General features: G+C 40.6%; 1 protein-coding gene across 5 annotated transcripts in view; it reads left to right on the top strand.

Annotated features, from left to right (window-relative positions):
- Positions 1-3482: 3482 nt before the first annotated feature.
- Positions 3483-21048, top strand: part of LOC311284414 (B-cell receptor CD22-like) — a 74253-nt gene continuing 56687 nt past the window's right edge. For 3 of the 5 annotated variants that reach the window (XM_084399443.1, XM_084399442.1, XM_084399444.1), the window contains exon 1: positions 3483-3518. Coding sequence is in view for 2 of the 5 variants with exons in the window: in XM_084399445.1 (XP_084255571.1) it covers positions 13349-13418; positions 13783-14181; positions 14353-14670; positions 14831-15094; positions 15209-15299; positions 15835-15886 (1194 nt within the window). In the remaining 3 variants the exon portion in view is untranslated. Of the gene's footprint in view, positions 3519-11180; positions 11302-13308; positions 13419-13782; positions 14182-14352; positions 14671-14830; positions 15095-15208; positions 15300-15834; positions 15887-21048 lie in introns of those variants that run through there. The other 2 variants (XM_084399445.1, XM_084399446.1) reach the window with 2 other exon arrangements.

Here is a 21048-nt window from a genome sequence, read left to right as displayed (position 1 = left end):
AGTTTGCTGTTATTGTGTTGCTTAACTAACAACACAATACTTTAAGCATAAAAATCCATTTCACACCAATATTGAGTAAAATTGAGAGATCAGACCATCAGAGAAGTACATTTTTTGATTGGTATGATACAGTATTCATTTTTTGTACTTTATTCACATCTAGTTTTGTTTATTTCTGCTCAAAGACTCTTATTTTGATTTTAATTCCTGTGTTTAGTTCCTGTTTCCATGGTTGTCATGGTTCCTAAGTATGGGCCAGTCCAAAAACACCCTTACAGTTTTTGCAGTTGACCACTTGTCTACTTATATGACTTATTTCCATAGTTTGGCCAAAGTGTTCAAGTGGGCATGAAGCCTGCAAGTGTTTAAAGATTTTTGTTTACTCAATGGGACACACTTAATCACTGCATGATTGTGGTGCTTCATTTTCAGACGTTTTACAAATGACATCTAATCTCTGCAGTCTCTGCATCAATAAAATGTGCAACACTTTATGCTTTACAAACAAATTATATTTAACATCTGATCTAACTAACAATAAAGTTTTCCTAGACATGATCTGTGAAATGAAATCCGGGCAAGCAAAATCCTGAACGTGATGAATGACAGGATATGCTTAGCCTCAAAGACCGATCCGAAGCGGTATGAGAGATAGTGTGAATTTAGTGTGCATTAAGTGTACTGCGCTTTAGCATTTTTCAGACCTGAGAGAGACAGTCTTGCGCACTTCCTCTCACGTTCACGTGCTCTCAAGTGGTCAAGACCGCAAGAAGTGGGTATTTGGACAGGCCCTTTATTCTCATTTGTTTCCTTGGTTACTGTTTATGTTGCTATATGTAACCTGAGTTTTGTTTAGTTTATCATTGTCTTTTGCAGTTATATTCCTGAATTGTTCTGTTCATTGTCGGTTTTTGCATGTTGATCCACATCTCAACTCTTTTCCTGCAAACTGTACTTAATACTAACATGTTCTTTTTCTATTCTATGTCTATTTTTTATTTTATTTTATTTTTTATACTGTGTTATACTAAACTGGGAAGGGGCATAACACATATTTGTGTCCTATTGTTAGTTTAACTGCTTATTGCTCTCCTCATTTGTAAATCGCTTTTGATAAAAGCATCTGCTAAATGATTAAATGTAAATTTTAATAATGCACTGGACATGTTGCCGTCAAAGCCACCCCCACCAGTCTGCTAAGACATAATGGTGTTGACTTGTATTGTTGCAGGTGAAAGAGTTCAAAGATTAAACGTGTAGCAGAAGTGAGTTTTCCAGTGAAGGATCCAGTGCATTGTGTGCAACGGCTAAAGGCTGCAAAGTAAATACGGAGAGAATGCCAAGATGGAAAATATGTTTGTAGTCAACATTTCAGACTGGATGACTACGAACACAGTCTTTTATACCAAACAGGGGGAAAGAAACTGCCATTCTGTCAGTTCCGCCTGAAACTAAATGTTGTTGTTGCATAAGAAAGCTGTTGCCATAGTGTTCCATTTTTACCATAATGCTGTTTAAAGAGTTGACAAAGTGCAATACAATTTTCACGGATAAACCTACCTTTACAATAACTGCTCTGGTAATAACCACTGTCGATCCAACAGAGGGGCGGAGATACAAAAATGCAGAAATGGAATCTGTAGTTTTCACGAAAGCCCTGGAGCGGTCAATAAACTGACAAATAAATGTGAATTTCTTGGGCCAGGTAACACAGAGATCAATGAGAAAACATTGTTCATTTACCGACATTGTAACAATACAAAGCGGGTTAAAATTCGTCTAAATTACTGATTTAAGTAGGCATGGGTTACATAAACACATTGTTCATCCATTCACTGAATGATCAGATTTCTGCCAAATTTGATTGGATAAAAACTCAAGTCAAAGTCAAGGTCCATATAATGTTTCATTCGATGTTGACTGCATATTAAAGGGATAGTTCGGCCAAAAATTATATTTAGCCCATGATTTACTCACCCTCAAGCCTTTCGAGATATGTTCATCTTTTTTCAGACGAACACATTTTCAGTTATTTTAGAAAATGTCTTAGATCTTTCAGTGGTTATAGTGTGAAGCAATGGGGTCCACCTCCTTCAAGTCCGAAAATGAGCATGCATCCTTCACAAAAGTAATCCATCCGGCTCCAGGGGGATAAACGAAGGCCTTCTGAGGGTAATCCGTGCGGTTTTGTCGTAAAAATATACATATTTAAAACTTTATAAACGAAAATAACTGGCTTCCGGTTGCGGTCGACGCGCGTTCACGGAGATGGATGCTGGCGTATGACGTAGGACGTAGCGTAGGAAGCGTCGTGACGTAGAACGAACGTGACAGCGCAGCCAAAGAGCAGAGCAAAACAAAACTCATTTTGGTCCTGTAGTCATGTGGAAAAATTCTGGTCTGAGATTTTAAGACTTCTGCAAATTAACATCCTCCCAAATGCATCATTTTCCTTCAAAAATGTCATCCTTAGTTTTTATGAACATAAAGAAGACAGTAGATACTATGTTATTAACCTGATTTTCATTTTAGCTAAGTTTTATGTTCATAAATGTAAATATTCCAACTCAAAGCCATTATTACGTCTCTTCATGTCTGATATAAGAAGATATTTTGTGTCCATTAAAAACTCCAATAATTCCAAAGCCTTAAAAACCGTAACATTGTTTGAAAAATTTGACGTATGTAATTGGTGATTTGCAAATGTTTATCTTCTCAAATGTACCTTCGTTGTGTTTTTTTTTTTCTCATTCCTGTATAATTGATCTGTGCTCTGCTCTTCTATATGTTGATTCTTTTAAGCCCCCATGTTACTTGTTTGTTCAGTCCTTTTTTTCTTGTACTTGTGTTTGATTTTCAATAAATAAAAAAAAACTCTATGTTCGTTCTACGTCACGACGCTTCCTACGCTACGTCCTATGTCATACGCCAGCATCCATCTCCATGAACGCGCGTCGACCGCTACCGGAAGCCAGCTATTTTCGTTTATAAAGTTTTAAATATGTATATTTTTACGACAAAACCGCACGGATTACCCTCAGAAGGCCTTCGTTTATCCCCCTGGAGCCGAACGAGCTGGACCCCATTGCTTCACACTATAACCACTGAAAGATCTGAAAAGACATTTTCTAAAATAACTGAAAATGTGTTAGTCTGAAAAAAGATTGACATATGCATCTCGAACGGCTTGAGGGTGAGTAAATCATGGGCTAAATATCATTTTTGGGCGAACTATCCCTTTAAAGTGTGTGTTTAAAGGATAGTTTTATTGAACAGTAAAAAAAAAAAAAAAAAAAAAAAACATATAGTTAACATTAATGTTATGGAATAACATGCTGAATACTGCATTAAAGTCTCATCTGATAAACTATGGGAAAAGAAAAGGGACGCTTTAGATTATTTTATAGAGCCACTTGGGGTGTAGTCAGTGTTACTTATCATGTTTATGAAATCCATGTTTAAAATGTGTTGCAATGGAAAGTATCTTCTGCTTTTGTGAACGACTGCACTGTTATGTGGTAAGGATTTGTTTCTCTATTTTATACAATTATAAGTTATCTGTAAAAAATTGTATTAAACTTCTTTCATGCTATAGCCTACATTCTACAGTAATTCTACAGTAAAAGATCATTTATTTATTGTAATGTCTTCACGGCCAGCTTTTGTGAGAGTCTGTAGTAACTGTTTTCTCAGCTGAGGTTCTTTGCTTAAAACACTACTTTTTTTGACACAACATTACAGTTTTTCTTGATTGCTTAAACACTATAACCAGGCTTTTGAACTAAAATTTCAAAACCATAATGCCATTTATCAAAAAGCACACCCATTTCACTAAACTATAAACACTATTCCCTGTTTTGACATATGAGTCAGATTTGTTGAACTGTCACTGCAAAACTCTACACACAAATCCCTTCATTTCTCATTGCTTAGACCATGTTGTCATTTAGAAAGCACTAGCATTCAAAATTGTTCACTCAAGTCAGCACAGCTTCAGCTCATTTAGCACACAATTATCCAAGTGGAAACACTAAGAGTCAAAATTTAACACACATCAATCAGAACCTTCAATAGATATATAAAAGGGCCCAAATCAGTTTATTGAGTTTTGGAACAATGGATCCAGAAGGACATGAAGGAAGAGTGATAAGAATGAGGAGGAGGAAGAGCAAGGGCAAGAAGACAAGCCGTCTCAGATGAAATTCAAGCCACTCTAGTTGCCCATGTCTTAGTCAATGGTATGACTGTGAGGGAGGCTGGGCTACGAGGGAGGCCAAATTTGAGTCGCTTTACCGTCGCCTCGAGAACCTTCAGGGAGGTGTGGTGGCAAACAAAATTCTATCACTGAATAAGAGACAAACATTTCCAATAGTCTTTGATGAGGTGTATTTTCTTGCAAGAAAAGGCCAGCAGTCGTTCAGTCACACAGAGCGGCTGCAGAGTGTGACAGTGAAGGGAGGGCATCCTTTCTCCTTTATAGTCTTGACTCCCAGAATGTTATCTTTCAGGCAAATGATGGTGTTTCAACCATATGTGGAACATTCTTAGACGTATCCATCATATTGTTCATCATACTGTGTGGAGGCCCTCCTGTCACGTGCCAACACTCTTTACCATTCCAATACAATTCGAATTCCATATTAGAATATGGTTTGTGTGTGCTCTTTTACTGTCATATGTTTGTCACACAAATCTTACTGTAAGTAAATAATAAAAAAAAAAATTAGAGGAGAGAGTAAAAAAAAAAAAGAGTAAAAAAAGAAGAAGAGTAAATCAGGAAAAAAAAAATTTGTGTGTGTGTTTTCTGTGTATGTGCCAATGTATCCACTGGTTGTGTCTTTTGTGTTCATCATGTGAAAAGGTTTGTGATGGGGGGGAACCACAAGCAACATAACTTACCAGTTTTGGAAATGTTGTTTTGAATTTATTGCACCAGTGTCTTAGACTATGTTGTAGTGTGTGTGATTTTGAGGGCTTGTGTGTCCTGTCTGAGGGCAAAGTTTGGTTTTTCAGCAAGAGTGAATGGTTTTGAGTGTAGAGCTTCATTTTGACCTGAAAATAGGATGTTTGGGGAATTGGGTGAGACGTTATGGATTTGTGTTTATAGTTTTGAGAATACGAGGCATAGTTTCAAGAAATGTGTTTAAGCAATCGAGAAAAACTGTAATTTTTCTGGTCAACTGCTCTTATTACAACTTTGTTGATATATTTTGTGAATATATATATTTAAACATTATAAAATACATTAAAATCAGTATTTTTGTGAAAGGTTGGATTTTTTGTTGTAGTTGTTTGGATTGTTTTGAAGGGTCTGTTTTTGCAATAATGCCACATATATTTGCAAATATATAACTAAAGTGCCTCTAAAAAAATTAAGTTAGATTGTGTTCACAAATTATTTATTTCTATAAACCAAATGTAAAAAATCACTAACTTTAGAATAATAAATTATTTAAAAAATATGCAAACAAAACCAATAGCAATAAGCACAAATGAACAGGAGTTGTGTGTGTGCACACGTGTTTGTGCGTCTGTGTGTGTGTGTGTGTGTGTGTGTGTGTGTGTGTGTGTGTGTGTGTGTGTGTGTGTGTGTGTGTGTGTGTGTGTGTGTGTGTGTGTGTGTGTGTGTGTGTGTGTGTGTGTGTGTGTGTGTGTGTGTGTGTCTGTGTGTGAATTGCATTTGTGAGGAATCTTTTGTTTGTGACCAAAAGTTAGATGAAGGAAACAGTGTTTTTTAATGAGGGAAACTACAATTGGGGTCCGAACGGAACCCTATGAGGGTTAAGGAAAAAGCAAACCTAAAATTACCTGGTTGCATAAATGTGCACACTGTTTAAGATTAACTGAATACATTCAAACTCTTGCTAAAAAAATCATAATTTAATGATGCTGATTAACCCTGAATAAAATCATCTCTTTCTGGGCTCTGTAAAATCTTCTTGGCCTTATTGCTGAAGCCATGGCCCACAATGAGCTTACAAAGGATGTGCGGGATCTCACTGTGAAGAGGTACCAATCAGGAGAAGGGTCACAATTTCACAATGACATTCCAAAGAACAGGAAATCTTCCAAAAACTGATGTGAAAACAAGATGAAAACTTATCAAGGAGGCTGCCAAGAGACTTACAGTATAAAGGACCTTCAGGAATATCTAACAAAAAATATCAAACATATCAAATATAAAAAACAACAACATCTGAGCCCATCTAATGTTGTCAAACCCATGAGGTAAAATGTTGTATGAACAGATGATTAAAAATGTAACTTTTAGGCCACTAAACATTTAAAAAGCTTGGACAGAGGAAATAGTTCAGATAAAATGAACTGTGGATAGTGCCAAATACCAGACCATTTTGGCACAAAACCTGCAGGCCTCCATTCAAAATCTTAAGATGAATAGGAATTTAATCATAATAACATCATACACAAATCTTATCACAAAGCATTTTGGGGTTCTGAAAAAGCAAACTTTTGAAAACAGGATTTATCATCTCTGTGCAAACTACAAAATCACAAATTTGTGAAAATGGTGACGTCATGTACATGCGTATTATGTGTAGTCTATAGGCGCGTAGTGTTTCTCCACAAAAATAGTTTTTTGGAACAGTTATACTTTTCCATCGAGGCAGCCGTAAACAGCCAAAACAGTGATGTCTAAAAACTTTTACAAAAATGTACCAATAAAAGTAAATATTTCTCCCAACTGGATATGAATATATGCAAGGGTGTAGAGTTACATTCAAGCTATTTTAAGGTATGAAGAATTTTTTTACAGAGGAAAAACTTTGGTGATCAAAGATGAGTTCTAAGGGATACAATTATTGTATGGGATGAAAATAGTATCTAAATGATTAACACGTGCAAGCACACTTATCAATGAACTTGATAGGCTACATGTTGCAGAAATGTTTTATCCATGCCTTTCAACTTGCGTGTGCAAAATGCAAAATTGAATGAATGTGTAGCAATTTGTACAAATAGAGACATTTTTGTGAATACAAATGTTTTCCTTTGTATTAGTGTATCATAATTTGCGCATGCAACACAAAAGATGTGCATGTGTGGATCAGGTGACACGCATGCATTCATTGACGTCTTTTCTGAGTCGATCTCATTTGATTCATTTGGATTTTGAGACTTTCTTTTCGCGGTTTTTAAGCATTTCACAACCCACACACAAACAACTACAAATGAATAGGCCTGGTGCTAATTAATAATGTGTGAACAACTACCCATCTATTTGACAAATTCACAAATGTGCGTCACTACATTTAAACTAATACAATACAACTTGTGTGTGCAAAATCCCAAATCACATGAATGAGCAGCATTTTGTACAAATAGAGAAAGGCATGGATGAAAGGCATGGATAAAACATTTCTGTAACATGTATCAAGTTCATTGATACATTGAAGTTCATTTGCTTGCACGTGTTAATCATTTAGATACTATTTTCATCCCATACACTATGTAACTTCTGGAAGTTAAAAAACAAAACTGCATACATTTTGCGGAAGAACATTGTTCTTCAGCTCTTCGTAAATGTGCGGATGAATATTTATCCTACTGTTCATAAAATATTCACTACAAGTTTTACGGAATATAACCAGATTAAATGGAAAGAATCTCAAGCTGACTAACTGAAGACGTTACTGTAGCTATACCCATTAATAGACACGTTACTTCCTTGAAAATAAATTCCAGCACAGCGCAACAACAATCATAATGAAATGACCCTTCACAATAGATAATGCTTTACAATTAACTCTGTTAAAGAGCGACATATTGCAACCTATCTGTTCAATAAAACGCCTTACTCACCAGCTGAGTAATAAACCCCCATCTCTGCGTTGCTTTTACAACATTTCAAATCTCCAGTTCTCGCCATCTCCAAAAAACCAAGCCAATCTTGATTGTCGTTTTATTACGAGATCTTTTGCAATCTTTTTTTGCAAGCAGAAACTTCTCTGTTTAGTGTTTTTTTTTTTTTAAAAAGGTGATTCCCCGCAGGTTCAATATTTAGTGTGCTCCATGTCAACCTTTCTCGCTCATTGTGATAACTAACCTATGGCAGTCCCACATGCGTCAAAGAAGCCAGAGCAACTTTTCTCTATTTACAGATATGACGAGACACGCGTACGAGGGATATGTTTGCAATTTCATGCAAAAATCATCCCGCTCAGTCTAAAATATAAACACTTATAATGGGCTTACCATAGTGAATCAGGGTAAGGCAAAAACACGTTTTGGAAGACAAATTGGTGTGGTGTATTGATACTTTTTGACCAAAAAAAGTTGCACAGTGCACCTTTAAATAATATTCCCTCTGAACTTTGGAAACTGTGGGTTTCCACATCGTATCTCCTGCATGAGAAGACTTTCTTTATCAGTGGAAAGGGTGTAGTCTCAAAACTAAAGGTGATTGGTGCAGGGATGGTCTGTTTTTGTAGGCCAACCTGGAAGTTAGCATCACCTTGGTTCCCTCAACAAAAACCCAATAGGATTTTTCCTGAAAGTTTGAGTTATCATAGTTTGCAAGAGCGTCATAATAAACACAACAAGGCTGTGAAAGCGGACTAGTGAGTAGAAGAGTTTACCGGTTCAGCTGATGATGTTTAATGTCCCAGACAACCTCTGTAGTCACATTTAGCAACTTGGTAGTAACCACCAAGTAAATAGTTTAAAAAAAAAATTCACAAGAGGGTATTACTGATGTATTTTATATTGTAGATATATAAATATTTTGAGCCTGTGCTTTGAGCTTCACCACAGATTATTTCAGGCATTTAACCAAAAAAAATGATTGACTTCAGGACGATGCTAAAATACGAACTCGTTTCAGGTTTTTTTCCTATAACGACATGTCGTCCCTGCAGCACTCTATAACACAGACGTAACGACAGCAGGGATCACTCATATTTCATTAAATAAATAATAGTTACTTTTGCTGAAATACATAATACATGGAACAGTTTTGTCAGTTATAGCATATTGTTGTCAATGCTGCCTCTCGACTTTTATAAATGAATTTGTTTCGCTACTGAACTGCTACATTATATTACTCAGCAATAAGGTGGTAAAGGTGCTGTTTTTGAAGTAATTAAACTCAGAGCTTAATTGTTAGTAGAGAGATGCTGCACAGATGCATATAATTTTTCTATCTCTCAAAAATGTATTCAAATAAATGTCATCTTACTACTTTCTTACTACTTTAGTGTCTGATTTAAAACAGGCAGAATGCTAGATCTAAAGAGTCAGTAATCGTAATTTCAATGGTATAAGAGGAATAATCTATGGCTAGGTATGCATTACATGATTTTAATGCACTTCGCATCGGGGTGAGGTTTTGCTTCCAAGTCATTATCCCTTAAAGGTGCAGTATGTAATATTGACAGCTAGCGGTTGAAATGGGTACTGCAGTCCAAATAAAAAAAAATGGAGAGAGTTGTTTCCCCGCCCCCTCCTCCTCAGACTCGACGCGGGTTGATTGATTGAGGACACACAACAGGAGCGAGCACAATTGTCAATGGAAAACAAGGAGACTTACACACTTGTAAGTTGATGAGTTAATTTGTCCGTGTTTTTATATGCTCCTGTTCATAGAGATTTTTAGATGGATGCCAAAGCTTTTTAAGTCGGGTAGAATTTGTGATCTCGGACCCAGTTCGTTTGCTGGCTTCCGTGGCTGCAATACGCTGTGTTTCCTGCCAAATGGCAACCCGGGGTGTCGAGATACTACTGTATTGGGTAAATTGGCAGTAGGGCAGGATCACAGACTGAAACAAAAACCTACAAGGAACACACATTTCAAATTAATATAACTGGCTGTAGCATTGTTTTTCAGAGAAACAAGTATGTGAACTTATCACGTTTCCTAAATAATTGCAAACACATGATGTTATTTTTATACTTTAGTACAGTCAAAAAATTACATACAGCAGCTTTAAAGGGGTGGTATAATGCCCCTTTTCACAAGATGTAAAATAAATCTCTGATGTGGCTGTGTATGTGAAGTTTTAGCTCAAAATCCCCCACAGATTATTTTTTACAGCATGTTAAAAAAATTCCTTTTTGAGGGTGAGCAAAAACGTGTCATTTTGTGTGTGTCCCTTTAAATGCAAATGAGCTGTTGCTCCTGGCACAGAGGGCGGAGCTTCAAGAGCTTGTGAGTGTTAGCAGCTCCGATTACCTCATGCAGACAAGCACTAAAATGTCAGAAACTGTTCGGACAATGATGAAGAGACTCAAGAAGAAGAAGTGACAACATGTAGAATGTAACAGGACATTTCTGAATGGTTAGTTGATGATTTTATGTTGCTGATGTGGAGTTAATTATCTTCAAGTATTTGATTAGCATATTCTGTCATGATAATCTATAAATCGCTTGTGTGGGAACTGTTGTAAGATGCCTGCAGAGTGACACTGCATGTGAAAAGACGGATGCGACAGCTTGAGCAGACTCTCAAATGTGATCTACTGCAAAAACTCTTCCTCTTCTCAACATGGACTGCATGTTCCCGGGGGCAGGGTTTATGTAAATTTTAGGGTTAGTGATGTCACTATCCCGGGAGGAATCTTGTGTAGTCCTTACCAGCCGTTTGTTGTAGTCCTTAAAAAACGTTTTCTTTAAAAGCAAATATCTTCCTCTGTTTTGAACTTTGAGCGTTGTAACTTTGCAGATGTTGTTTATGCTCAAACAGCAACATCACACACTAAATAAACTTTGGGTTTCAGTTATTTTTTATTAATTTTTTTTACACAACATCCATGTCTCATGAGCCAGCATTCAGTCTAAAAATATATGTGAATTTGTGTGTTTAAGTGTTGCAGTCTTTTGCACCAGTCACATTGAGCACAGAAGCTCCCCTGCATTCAGTAGATGTGTCATGGTTAGTTAGTTATAGTTAGTTTTATTGATGAACATTGAAAAAAAGTTAGAAAATTAGTACACAAGAGTACACAATAAGCAATGAATGAGTGTGCAAATGCGAACATTTATCAATACTATCAAACAAACATTCATGCATTGTTTTTCCTTGTTTGATATGACTCTATAAACATTATTACTGTATTTGAGTTTATATGAATATTTTTGAGTTATGGTTTCCATCAATTTTGAACGACTGACAAACATAAGCACAGAATGAACAAAGGCTGATTGGTAATATCTTGTCCTGTAGTGCTGCTGGGAGATCGTCAAGAGTACGTCACGTCACTAAGTGTTTAAGAGATCTTGCATAAAGGAAGACATTTTCTTTTGTCAGAAGAACTTCTGCTTTTCTTTGACTGCACTGCTCTGAGGTAAGCCTTGTCTCTTGTGAATTTTTAAAAGTATAAATCATAAGAAACATGTTGTAAACATTGAGTTCATGACAACACTTATTTATTGATATAGGGTAACACTTTATAACAACGTTCAGTCACTTATAAGTTATTAGTTAATGAGTAACTAATCAATTACAAAACATGAATCTACATTCATAACTGATTAATAAGTTATATGCTTATATTTTATGAATGTTTTGTTAATTCAGTTATAAGTCATTTATAAATAATTAGTTAATTATGAACTAATAATTTAAAAAACATGAATATAGATTCATAATTGATTAATAAGTGTAACTTTTTTCGAACGTTTTGTTTATTCAGTTATAAGTTATTTATAAATAATTAGTTAATTATTAACTAATAATTTACAAAACATGACTATAACATGTTTCTGTGTGATGAATAGTTTACAAAGGATTTTGTAATAACTCACGTCATTTATAAATGTTTATCCACTTCAAAACAAATAAATTACTCTTCTTCAAAATACTGCTTTGGCATACCTGCATGTTTGTGCTTTTGAACACAGACCAGCTTACAACTTCACAATACATCAATAAATGATATACTAATCAATTACTAATGGTTTGTTTATCATTTGTTAATGATTAACCATTGTTTATTGAGATAATGATACTAAAACAATGTTGGTAACACTTTAGAATACTGTTCCTTCATTAATGAATAATTACACAGGAACAAACGAGTAACGCATTATTAACATTCTAGTAACTACTATTAACTAACAAGAAACTCTGATTAACAAATTAGTAAGTAATAGCACTCAGATGAATGTAGTAGTTCATTATTAGCTAATTAATAACTAAAATTTTTGTCATACCTCCCAGAGAACTATTATCTACAGGTTCATAATTAACATGAATAATGCATAATTTATAATAAAAGGTAATGGTAACCCACTAGTAATGACTCAAATATTACTACATCATTCTAAAGGAACTACTAATTATTTGGATCAGTATTCTAAAGTGAACAACATGATAACTACCTAATATTGACTGAAGTCATTGTAAGCTTTTGAGATTTTTGTAAGCTTTCGAATAGTAATTCCTTCCAATGGATTTGGTAACACTTTAGTCATTACTAGTGTGTTCCCATGATCTTCACTTTAGAATACTGATCCAAATAATTAGTAGTTCCTTTAGAAAGATGTAGTAACACTTGATTAATTACTAATGAGTTACCATTACATTATTATATATTATGCATTATTAATAGTAATTATGAACCTGTATATAGTAGTTCTTAGTAGTCTTCAGTGAGGTATGAAAAATAGTAGTTACTGATTAGCTAATAATAGTGAACTACCACATTCGACTGAACGCTATGACTTACTAATTCGTTAATCAGAGTTTCTTGTTAGTTAATAGTAGTTACTACAATGTTAATAGTGCATTATACTCATTTGTTCCTGTGTAGTTATTCATTAATGAAGGAACAGTATTCTAAAGTGTTACCACAATGTTGACATTTATAAGTGATTAATAATGTATCAACTAATAACTTAATAACCATCTACTAATGATCTGTCTGATTTACTTAATCATTTAAAATCTTTTAAGATGACTTACATCACATTTGTAAATCAATAACATAACACTTTAATAATTTATGAACGTAGTCATTTTGTAAATGATTAGTTCATCATTAACTAATCATTTATAAATAAATGATAAATGAATTAATAAACAATCAAAACATTTTAGCATATCACTTATTAATCATTTATGAACGTTTATTCATGTTTTGTAAACGATTAGTTCATCTCTAATAACTACAAGTGACTTATAACTGAACATTATTAAGATATTAACCATGGGAGAGTCTGTAGTGACTTTTAACTTTCTTTAAATCTCTTTAGTTAAACAGTAATAACACACAAGCTGAAGGTACAATTCATTGCTCACAGTTGTGGACAGAGAAAAAAAAAATTTGTTATGTTTTTTTGTGGCACACAAGTATATTTAGGTTATTTCCTGTTTGTGTCAGAGCTCCAGTGATGTCTGTGTTCCAGAACATGTCCTTCATCATCATCATCATCAGCTCTGTGTTTCTACACACTCACTCAGGTTGGTCCATATTACACACTTTTATTTTAAACAATCACATTCAGCAGAACCACAACTGATATGATACACAAGAGATAAAATGCAGGCATGTGATTGGCAGAGGACAAGAAAATGTATCGAGCAAAGACCGTTAAAGCAAATGACGAGAAGACTTTAAATACAGGGCACAAGTCATATGTCATAATTACTTTTATGGTGCTGTGTTGTCCTTTTTGGAGCTTGACTTTCCTATATCAGTGTACTCTTTTGTAGTAAGCAAGAGCAGAATGAAAAAAATCTTTAAAACCTTTATTTTAAGAAAATATTATTATTTTACCTCTCTAAGGTTTAAATTATAATGCTCTAATGTGTTTTTATGTTTCAGCTGATGGTGATATCTACTCTGCAGTGATGCCTCAGACAGTAACAGCTCTGACAGGCTCTTGTGTGCAGATTCCTTGTACATTCACCATCTCCAATTTTGAGAACAAACGTAACAAGACAAAATATATTAATGGGATCTGGTTAAAAAATACATCAAAGTTTGCATATAAAGACAGATTCATAGCTTTTGATAGCAGCAAAAACATCATAAGAGGATTTAGTGACATACAGATGACTGGAAATCTCAGTGAGAGGAACTGCACAACTGTCTTCTATAACATCATGATGAATCATTCAGATCTTTACTACTTCAGACTGGAAATGGAGCCAAATGTGTTCAAAGCAACGTTTAACCCTGAGACAGATAATTCAAGAAAGACTGTGAGGATCACTGTCAAAGGTAAATGTCCTATTGTCTTTAACATACAGGTTCTTATGCTTTCCTTCACTTGTAAGTCACTTGTTAAATTTAATAAATAAATACATTTAAATGTAAATATTATTTAAATAATTAACAAACATCACTAAGAACAGCTTCTTAATGATGAGCTACAATCATTTATTTCTGTAGATTCACCACAACCTCTCATCCTTAAACCCACTGATCTGAAGGCAGTGATAGAGAACACAACAGTCAGTCTGAGCTGCTCTGCTGAAGCCCCCTGTCCCAAACAACCTCCTACAATATCCTGGTCCAACATCCCTGAATCTGCCCACATTACAACACAGTTACAGGAGAAACCTGATAAAACCCAGTCAGTGTTTTCACACATGACCTTCAAAGCTTCATACATGGATCACAGAAAGAACATCTCCTGCAATGTTACATATCCAAGAAAAACATCTAAAGACTCAACTGTGGAGACCACCGTGATGCTACAAGTCCTGTGTAAGTGATTAGACTGCTTACTTCCTTTAACATAGCCCTGTGTGTACTTAAATGCACAAAGTGCTGCTTAAACAGTTTTTGGTGTTTAGCTTCCTAGAAATGTCTAATGCACAGGTGTTTTACTGCTTTTCCTATTTATGTGCTTGTGTTTCTGTCAAAGTTTCTACAAAAGAAACTCGCATCACCGTTGATCCATCTGCTTCAGTCTCTGTTAACACTAATGTGACTTTGACCTGCAAAAGCAAAGCCAATCCATCAAGAGAAATGAACTACACCTGGTACAAACGTGGACAGGAGATGCCAATAGCTCAGGGAAAGCAGATTACCTTCACTGGAACTCAAAATAATGCAGGATGGTATTCCTGCACTGCTCAGAATAAACTTGGAAAACAGTCATCGTCAGAGATCCAGCTCCCAGTTAAAGGTGAGTTAACACAGTCTACATGTAAAGAACAAAGTCATTTACAGATTTAAGGCAATGAAGATTATACTGAAATACAACATTCTGGTGGAATTACAAGTGTTTCACATCCTATAGGACAAGATGGACACTTTATGCCTCTGATTGCTGGTTGTGTGGGAGGAATCGTGGCAGTTCTCGCGCTCTCTGCTCTTGGGTTTTGTGCAAGGTAAAAATATTCACTTTCATTCTGAATTAAACAGTAGTTGTATTCCTGTTATGGCTTTTTTGAAACATCCTGTTTTAAGATGTACTCTGCATTTTTCTTGTTTAAGCATCAGTCAGGTTAAAAACTGATTCACTTTTGACTTCATATAGTGATCAAACAAACTATTAGAAAGCGCTTCAGTCATGCACATGCAATATATTAATATTACATTATTCTTAATTTCTTCTCATCTACCAGGACATAGAAAATTGAAATTATTTTGTTTATTGTCAAGTGTATAATATTCAATGTCAATATTGAGGCAAATGTGAAGATATTATGTATAACCATCAAACAATGGTATTTTTCATAACATGTTTTTTTCTGCTCTTCAGAAACAAGAGGTGATCCTTTTTTACACGTATTAAGTGTAAAATTTTGTTTTGCAACATATTTCTGTTGTCATTGCCAATTTGCACTTGATCCTTTTGAATATAATTTTTGCCACTGCAAAAATAAACATTTCGAAAACATTTCGACCTTCCTTCTTTATTAGGAGAAAGATTTTCAATGAACCCAGTGCCAATGAAAAGAATCGTTCTGGTCAGGTAAGTTTAGTTTATTTTTGTATAGTTTCGTGTAGAAATCTGGTTCATAATAGTTCAGTTCTCTTACGAGAGGTTCTCTCGTATTGCGTAAGCTAGCTTACGCTGCGGGAAAGTCTCCTTTCACGAGATACTGAAGCCAAAAATTATCCTAATTTTTTTAAAACTTGTCAACGCAGTGCGGCAGCCTGCAGACCTAGGGCAAGCGAGTCGCGTGCCCATTGGCTGCTCTGCGGCAACTGCAGCAGCCTATGGCTGAGCCTTGCGCGTGACGTCACGTCCAATGAGCGCGCTTGGCGCGCTTAGTGCGTCACAGCCCGTCATTAGGGGTGTGGCTTAGCGTATATAAGCAAGGAACAGAGGCTGCTTCGCTGATTTCTGTCTCTTCAGCGAAGCTCTTCGCATCGCTGATCTCCGAGGAAGCCGCCGTCGAATCCAGCGACCAGCACGCCGAGGATCTCAGCCTGAGGACGCCGGCCGCTCGCCGCCTTCAGCCTTCCCTGCCTGCTGCGCCATCCGGCATATATATCCTTTTCTGCTCTGTGTTTGTGTGTTTGTGTGTCCGCCGCGACACACTTGCATCTAAAAGAGCGCGAGGCGTTGTTTCAAATGCCTCGCACATCCTGTGGCTCGTGCAGAGCCTCGCTCAGCGACGGAGACCGCCACGTGCTGTGCGCTCTCTGCCTGGGTTTTGACCACGCTGTTCGCGCTCTCTCCGAGGGCGGCTGCGAACAGTGTGAGGAGTTACCGATGTCGACCCTACGGGCTCGACTCGCTAACTTTGAAGGAACTCCACCTTCTCCGGCCGCTTCTTCCGGGCCACGAAAGAAGAAACGTCGCTCTCAAAGGCCGCCGGAACTGGACGCTACAGCTGAGCGCTCGCCGGAACCTCTCCCGCGAGCCTCGCTCTCTCCTTCCCCCCCACCCTTCACCGACGCGCAGCGGCCGGCCACTGCCCGCACTGCCGTCGCCCTGGGGGACGATGCAGATGATGCCGCTGACAGCTGCTCTCTGCTCGCGTCTGACAGCGAGGAGTGGTCGGGCTCTCACCGCTCCGCCCCCTCGACTCTGGAGTCGTCTCGAACCCGCGCTAGTGTTGACGCAGAGCTTCTCCGCCTCCTCACTTTAGCGGTCGAGAGAATGGGACTGGATTGGTCCCCACCTAAGGAGCCGGAGCCCAATCGCCTTGACGGGTTTTTTCTGCCTAGCCGCCGCCCTGCGCCTGCCTCTAGGTCAGCACCCTTCCTGCCTGAGCTCCACGCCGAGCTCTCTAAGTCCTGGAACGCTCCGTTCTCCACCAGACTCCGCTCGCCAGTCTCCTCGGCTCTCTCCCAGGTGGACGGAGCCGCCGAGAACGGCTATAACGGCATCCCCGCCGTTGAGGATGCTGTGGCAACGCACCTTTGCCCACCGTCTGCTAGATGGCGCTCAAAGTCTGCCCTGCCGTCTAAAGCCTGCAGGACCACCTCAGCTCTCGCCGGCCGCGCTTTCGCCGCCTCCGGCCAGGCTGCTTCCGCCCTGCACTCAATGGCTATCCTTCAGATCCTTCAAGCTGACCTCCTCCGTGAACTGGACGAGAAGGGCTCGGATCAGTCTGCCTTTACCGATCTGCGCAGCGCTACGGATCTCGCGCTGCGCGCTACCAAGACCGCTGCTCAAGCCATCGGCAGATCCATGGCCGCGCTCACCGTCATCGACAGACATCTATGGTTGACGCTCGCGGACATGAGTGAGTCAGAGCGCGCTGTGTTTCTGAACGCACCACTCTCGCCCACCGGCCTCTTTGGCCCTGCGGTCAGCGGAATTGTGGATCGGTTCTCTGAAGTGCAGAAGGTGTCGCAGGCGATGGACCTTTTCCTGCCCCGCCGTTCGAGCTCAGCCACAGGCCGCCCTCAAACGCAGCCTCCTGTGCGCAGCTCTAACCAGCGCTCTTCCAGGCCCCCCAGCGCTTCGCAGCGACGCCAGGGCAATCGCCCCAGGTCGCGCTCGACCAGCCGTCACAGACCGCCGCCCCCACGGGGCCCGCGGCCCAAGATCGCGTTGAAGCCCGAGCCCGCGAAGTCCTCCTAGCATCCGCAAGGAGGAAAAGATGGTTGAGTCCCGCTACGGCCGGACCGCCATCAAAACGCACAGCTCTGTCAGTCCCCTATGTTCAGGCTACTGCAGCAGCACACACCGCAGCCAACGAGCCAGTATTAACACTCGCTCGCCTGCACACAAACGCCGTTTTCACGGCGACCCAGATAAATCTCAAAAAGAGTATAAGTGCTTTAAGTGTAGAAAATGTGCCCACACCCATGTGCTCACTGTCTCACACAAGTACAATCCCCATGGTAACGCGCCCAGAGCGCTCTCTCATAAAGCGGCCTCACACCGCTCGAGTACTAAATGTAGTAAATGTGCCCACACTTCCGTGCTCACAACTACTCGCTGCTCGCTCTGTCACTCAGTTACCTCAAATCGCCACGGCTCAAGCCGCAGGGGTATTAAGTGTAGAAAAAGTGCCCACTCCCGTGTGCTCACTGCCTCACACAGACCAGGTTCCCATGGCAACGCGTCCAGAGCGCTATCTCTTAAAGCGGAAACTTTCCGCTCGAGTATCAAGTGTAGGGAATGTGCCCACAGCCCTGTGCTCACACCTGCCCACTGCTCGCTCTGCCAGACAGGTTGCAAACCTCATAAAGCCCCCAAACACTGGCCGTGTCATAAGTGCAAATCCCGCGCCAGCTCACGAGCACGCGCGCCCACTTTCAGACACCATAATCCCCACGCCGCTCTCGCGCCTGGGTTGTTTGACAGCAGTTCACGCTCCATCGTCCGAGATCGAGCTACTAAATTCTGCACAGTCGGCCAGCCCTGTTCTTCTGCCCTCGTGTCCGAGCATCGGCGGCGCGCGCGCCGCCCCGTCTTCTCTGATACAGGTTCCCCATCCCGCGCAACGCGGCGATCTGAACCCAGAGACCATTCGACCCCTAGCCATGCATGCAAAAGCATGGGAGGCTATTCAGGGCGCGTCAGAATGGGTGCTCAACACCATAAGACACGGTTATTCGCTCCAATTTGCTCGTCGCCCTCCGCGCTTTCTAGCGCAGACGGAAACGAAAGTGAGTTTGGAAACAGCACATCTGCTTCAAGCAGAGATATCAAAGCTGCTGCGAAAAGGGGCCATAGAACAGGTGCATCCTTCCCTGAGCGAGTCAGGCTTTTACAGCCGTTACTTCCTCGTTCCCAAGAAGGACGGAGCATTAAGACCTATTTTAGATCTGAGACATCTGAACAAGGCTCTCATGAGACGGCCGTTCAGGATGATTACAACCAGACAGATCCTCGCGCAAATTCGCCCAGGAGACTGGTTTATCTCTCTCGATCTGAAAGACGCTTATTTCCAGATCCAGATAACTCCCCGTCACAGGCCATTTTTGAGATTCGCCTTCGACGGTCGAGCTTATCAATACACAGTCCTGCCGTTCGGCCTGTCTTTAGCACCCCGTACATTTACGAAATGCATGGACACGGCTCTCGCTCCCCTGAGGAGTCAGGGAATGCGAATTCTGAACTACTTGGACGATTGGCTCGTTCTAGCGCAGTCAGAGACAGAACTTGTGTCTCACAGAACAGCGCTACTCGACCACCTGGAGGGTCTAGGCCTGGCGGTCAACTGGACCAAGAGCTCGCTCTCGCCCCGGCAGTCGATTTCCTTTCTCGGAATAGATCTGGACTCGGTGGCGATGACGGCCAGATTGTCGGAGCAGCGCGCGCGCCGCATCCAGCGCCTCGCTGCATCCTTCAAAGAAGGCGACCGGGTTCCCCTGAAGGCATTTCAGCGCATTCTGGGGCATATGGCCTCAGCTGCAGCAGTGCTTCAGCTGGGTTTACTGCGCATGCGCCCGCTTCAACGCTGGCTGAGAACGCGCGTATCCCATCGAGCCTGGGCGACCGGCGGCTCGCTAATCAGAGTGACTCAGGTCTGTGTCTCAGCCCTGCAGCCCTGGCTAGCAGCCGAATGGTATCACACGGGAGTGAATATGGGAGTGGTTTCACACCGGAAAGTTGTCTCAACAGACGCGTCCAACCTAGGTTGGGGAGCGCTCTTCGAAGGCAGACCGGTCTTTGGCCACTGGTCAGACCAGGAGAATCTCCTACACATAAACTGTCTAGAGATGCTCGAAGTCGAGAAAGCGCTCATGCACTTCCTCCCTTTCCTCCATGGTCACCATGTTCTAGTCCGCACGGACAACACTTCAGTAGTGGCCTATGTGAACCGCCAGGGCGGTGTCAGATCAAAGCAACTCTGCGCCCTGACGGAACGCCTCCTCGTATGGGCTCAGCACTCTCTGCGCTCTCTGAGAGCATCGCATGTGCCTGGCCATCTGAACGAGGGTCTCGACAGACTGTCCAGGGACAACGTTCCCCCTGGGGAGTGGTCTCTACACCCCCAAACAGTCCAGTCGCTGTGGCGCCGCTTTGGCAGAGCGAAAGTCGACCTCTTTGCGTCAAAAGACAACGCACACTGCCCAGCGTTCTTTTCGAAGAGCGAGGACGCGCTGGCCCAGTCTTGGCCCAGCGGCCCGCTATATGCGTTTCCACCAGTCTCTCTGCTGCCTCAGGTCATCGAGAGAGTCAGGAAAGCGCGCCACACGGTGCTCCTCATAGCCCCGTTCTGGGAGAACCAAGCTTGGTTCCCGGAACTCATACAATTGGCAGACTCAGCCCCTTGGCCGATTCCGGTGCGGAGAGACCTTCTCTCTCAAGCCCGCGGCTCGATTTGGCATCCCCACCCAGAGCACTGGTCTCTGCATGCGTGGAGCCTCAACAATTACATGCTGATCTACCAGAAGGGGTGATGAACACGATCATACAATCTAGAGCCCCCTCCACGAGGCGGCTCTACACGTCTAAATGGTCTGTGTTTAACAAATGGTGCACTACCAAAGGGCTCAATCCACAGACATGTGGGGTCTCGCAAGTATTGTGCTTCCTTCAAGAGCTACTGGACGCGGGCAGGTCCCCCTCCACGCTCAAAGTTTATGTCGCGGCCATTTCAGCGCTCTCTGTTTCAGAGCCGGGCCGCGCATTAGGAAGGAACGAGTTTGTCATCCGCTTCCTTAGAGGAGCGAGGAGGATGAACCCCCCGCGACCCCCTTCGGTTCCTATGTGGGATCTTT

The sequence above is a fragment of the Rutilus rutilus genome (assembly GCF_951802725.1).
Source record: "Rutilus rutilus genome assembly, chromosome: 24".
Taxonomy (NCBI): Eukaryota; Metazoa; Chordata; class Actinopteri; order Cypriniformes; family Leuciscidae; genus Rutilus; species Rutilus rutilus.
Note: the sequence above shows the minus strand (reverse complement) of the source record. Positions and strands in the feature narration are given on the sequence as shown.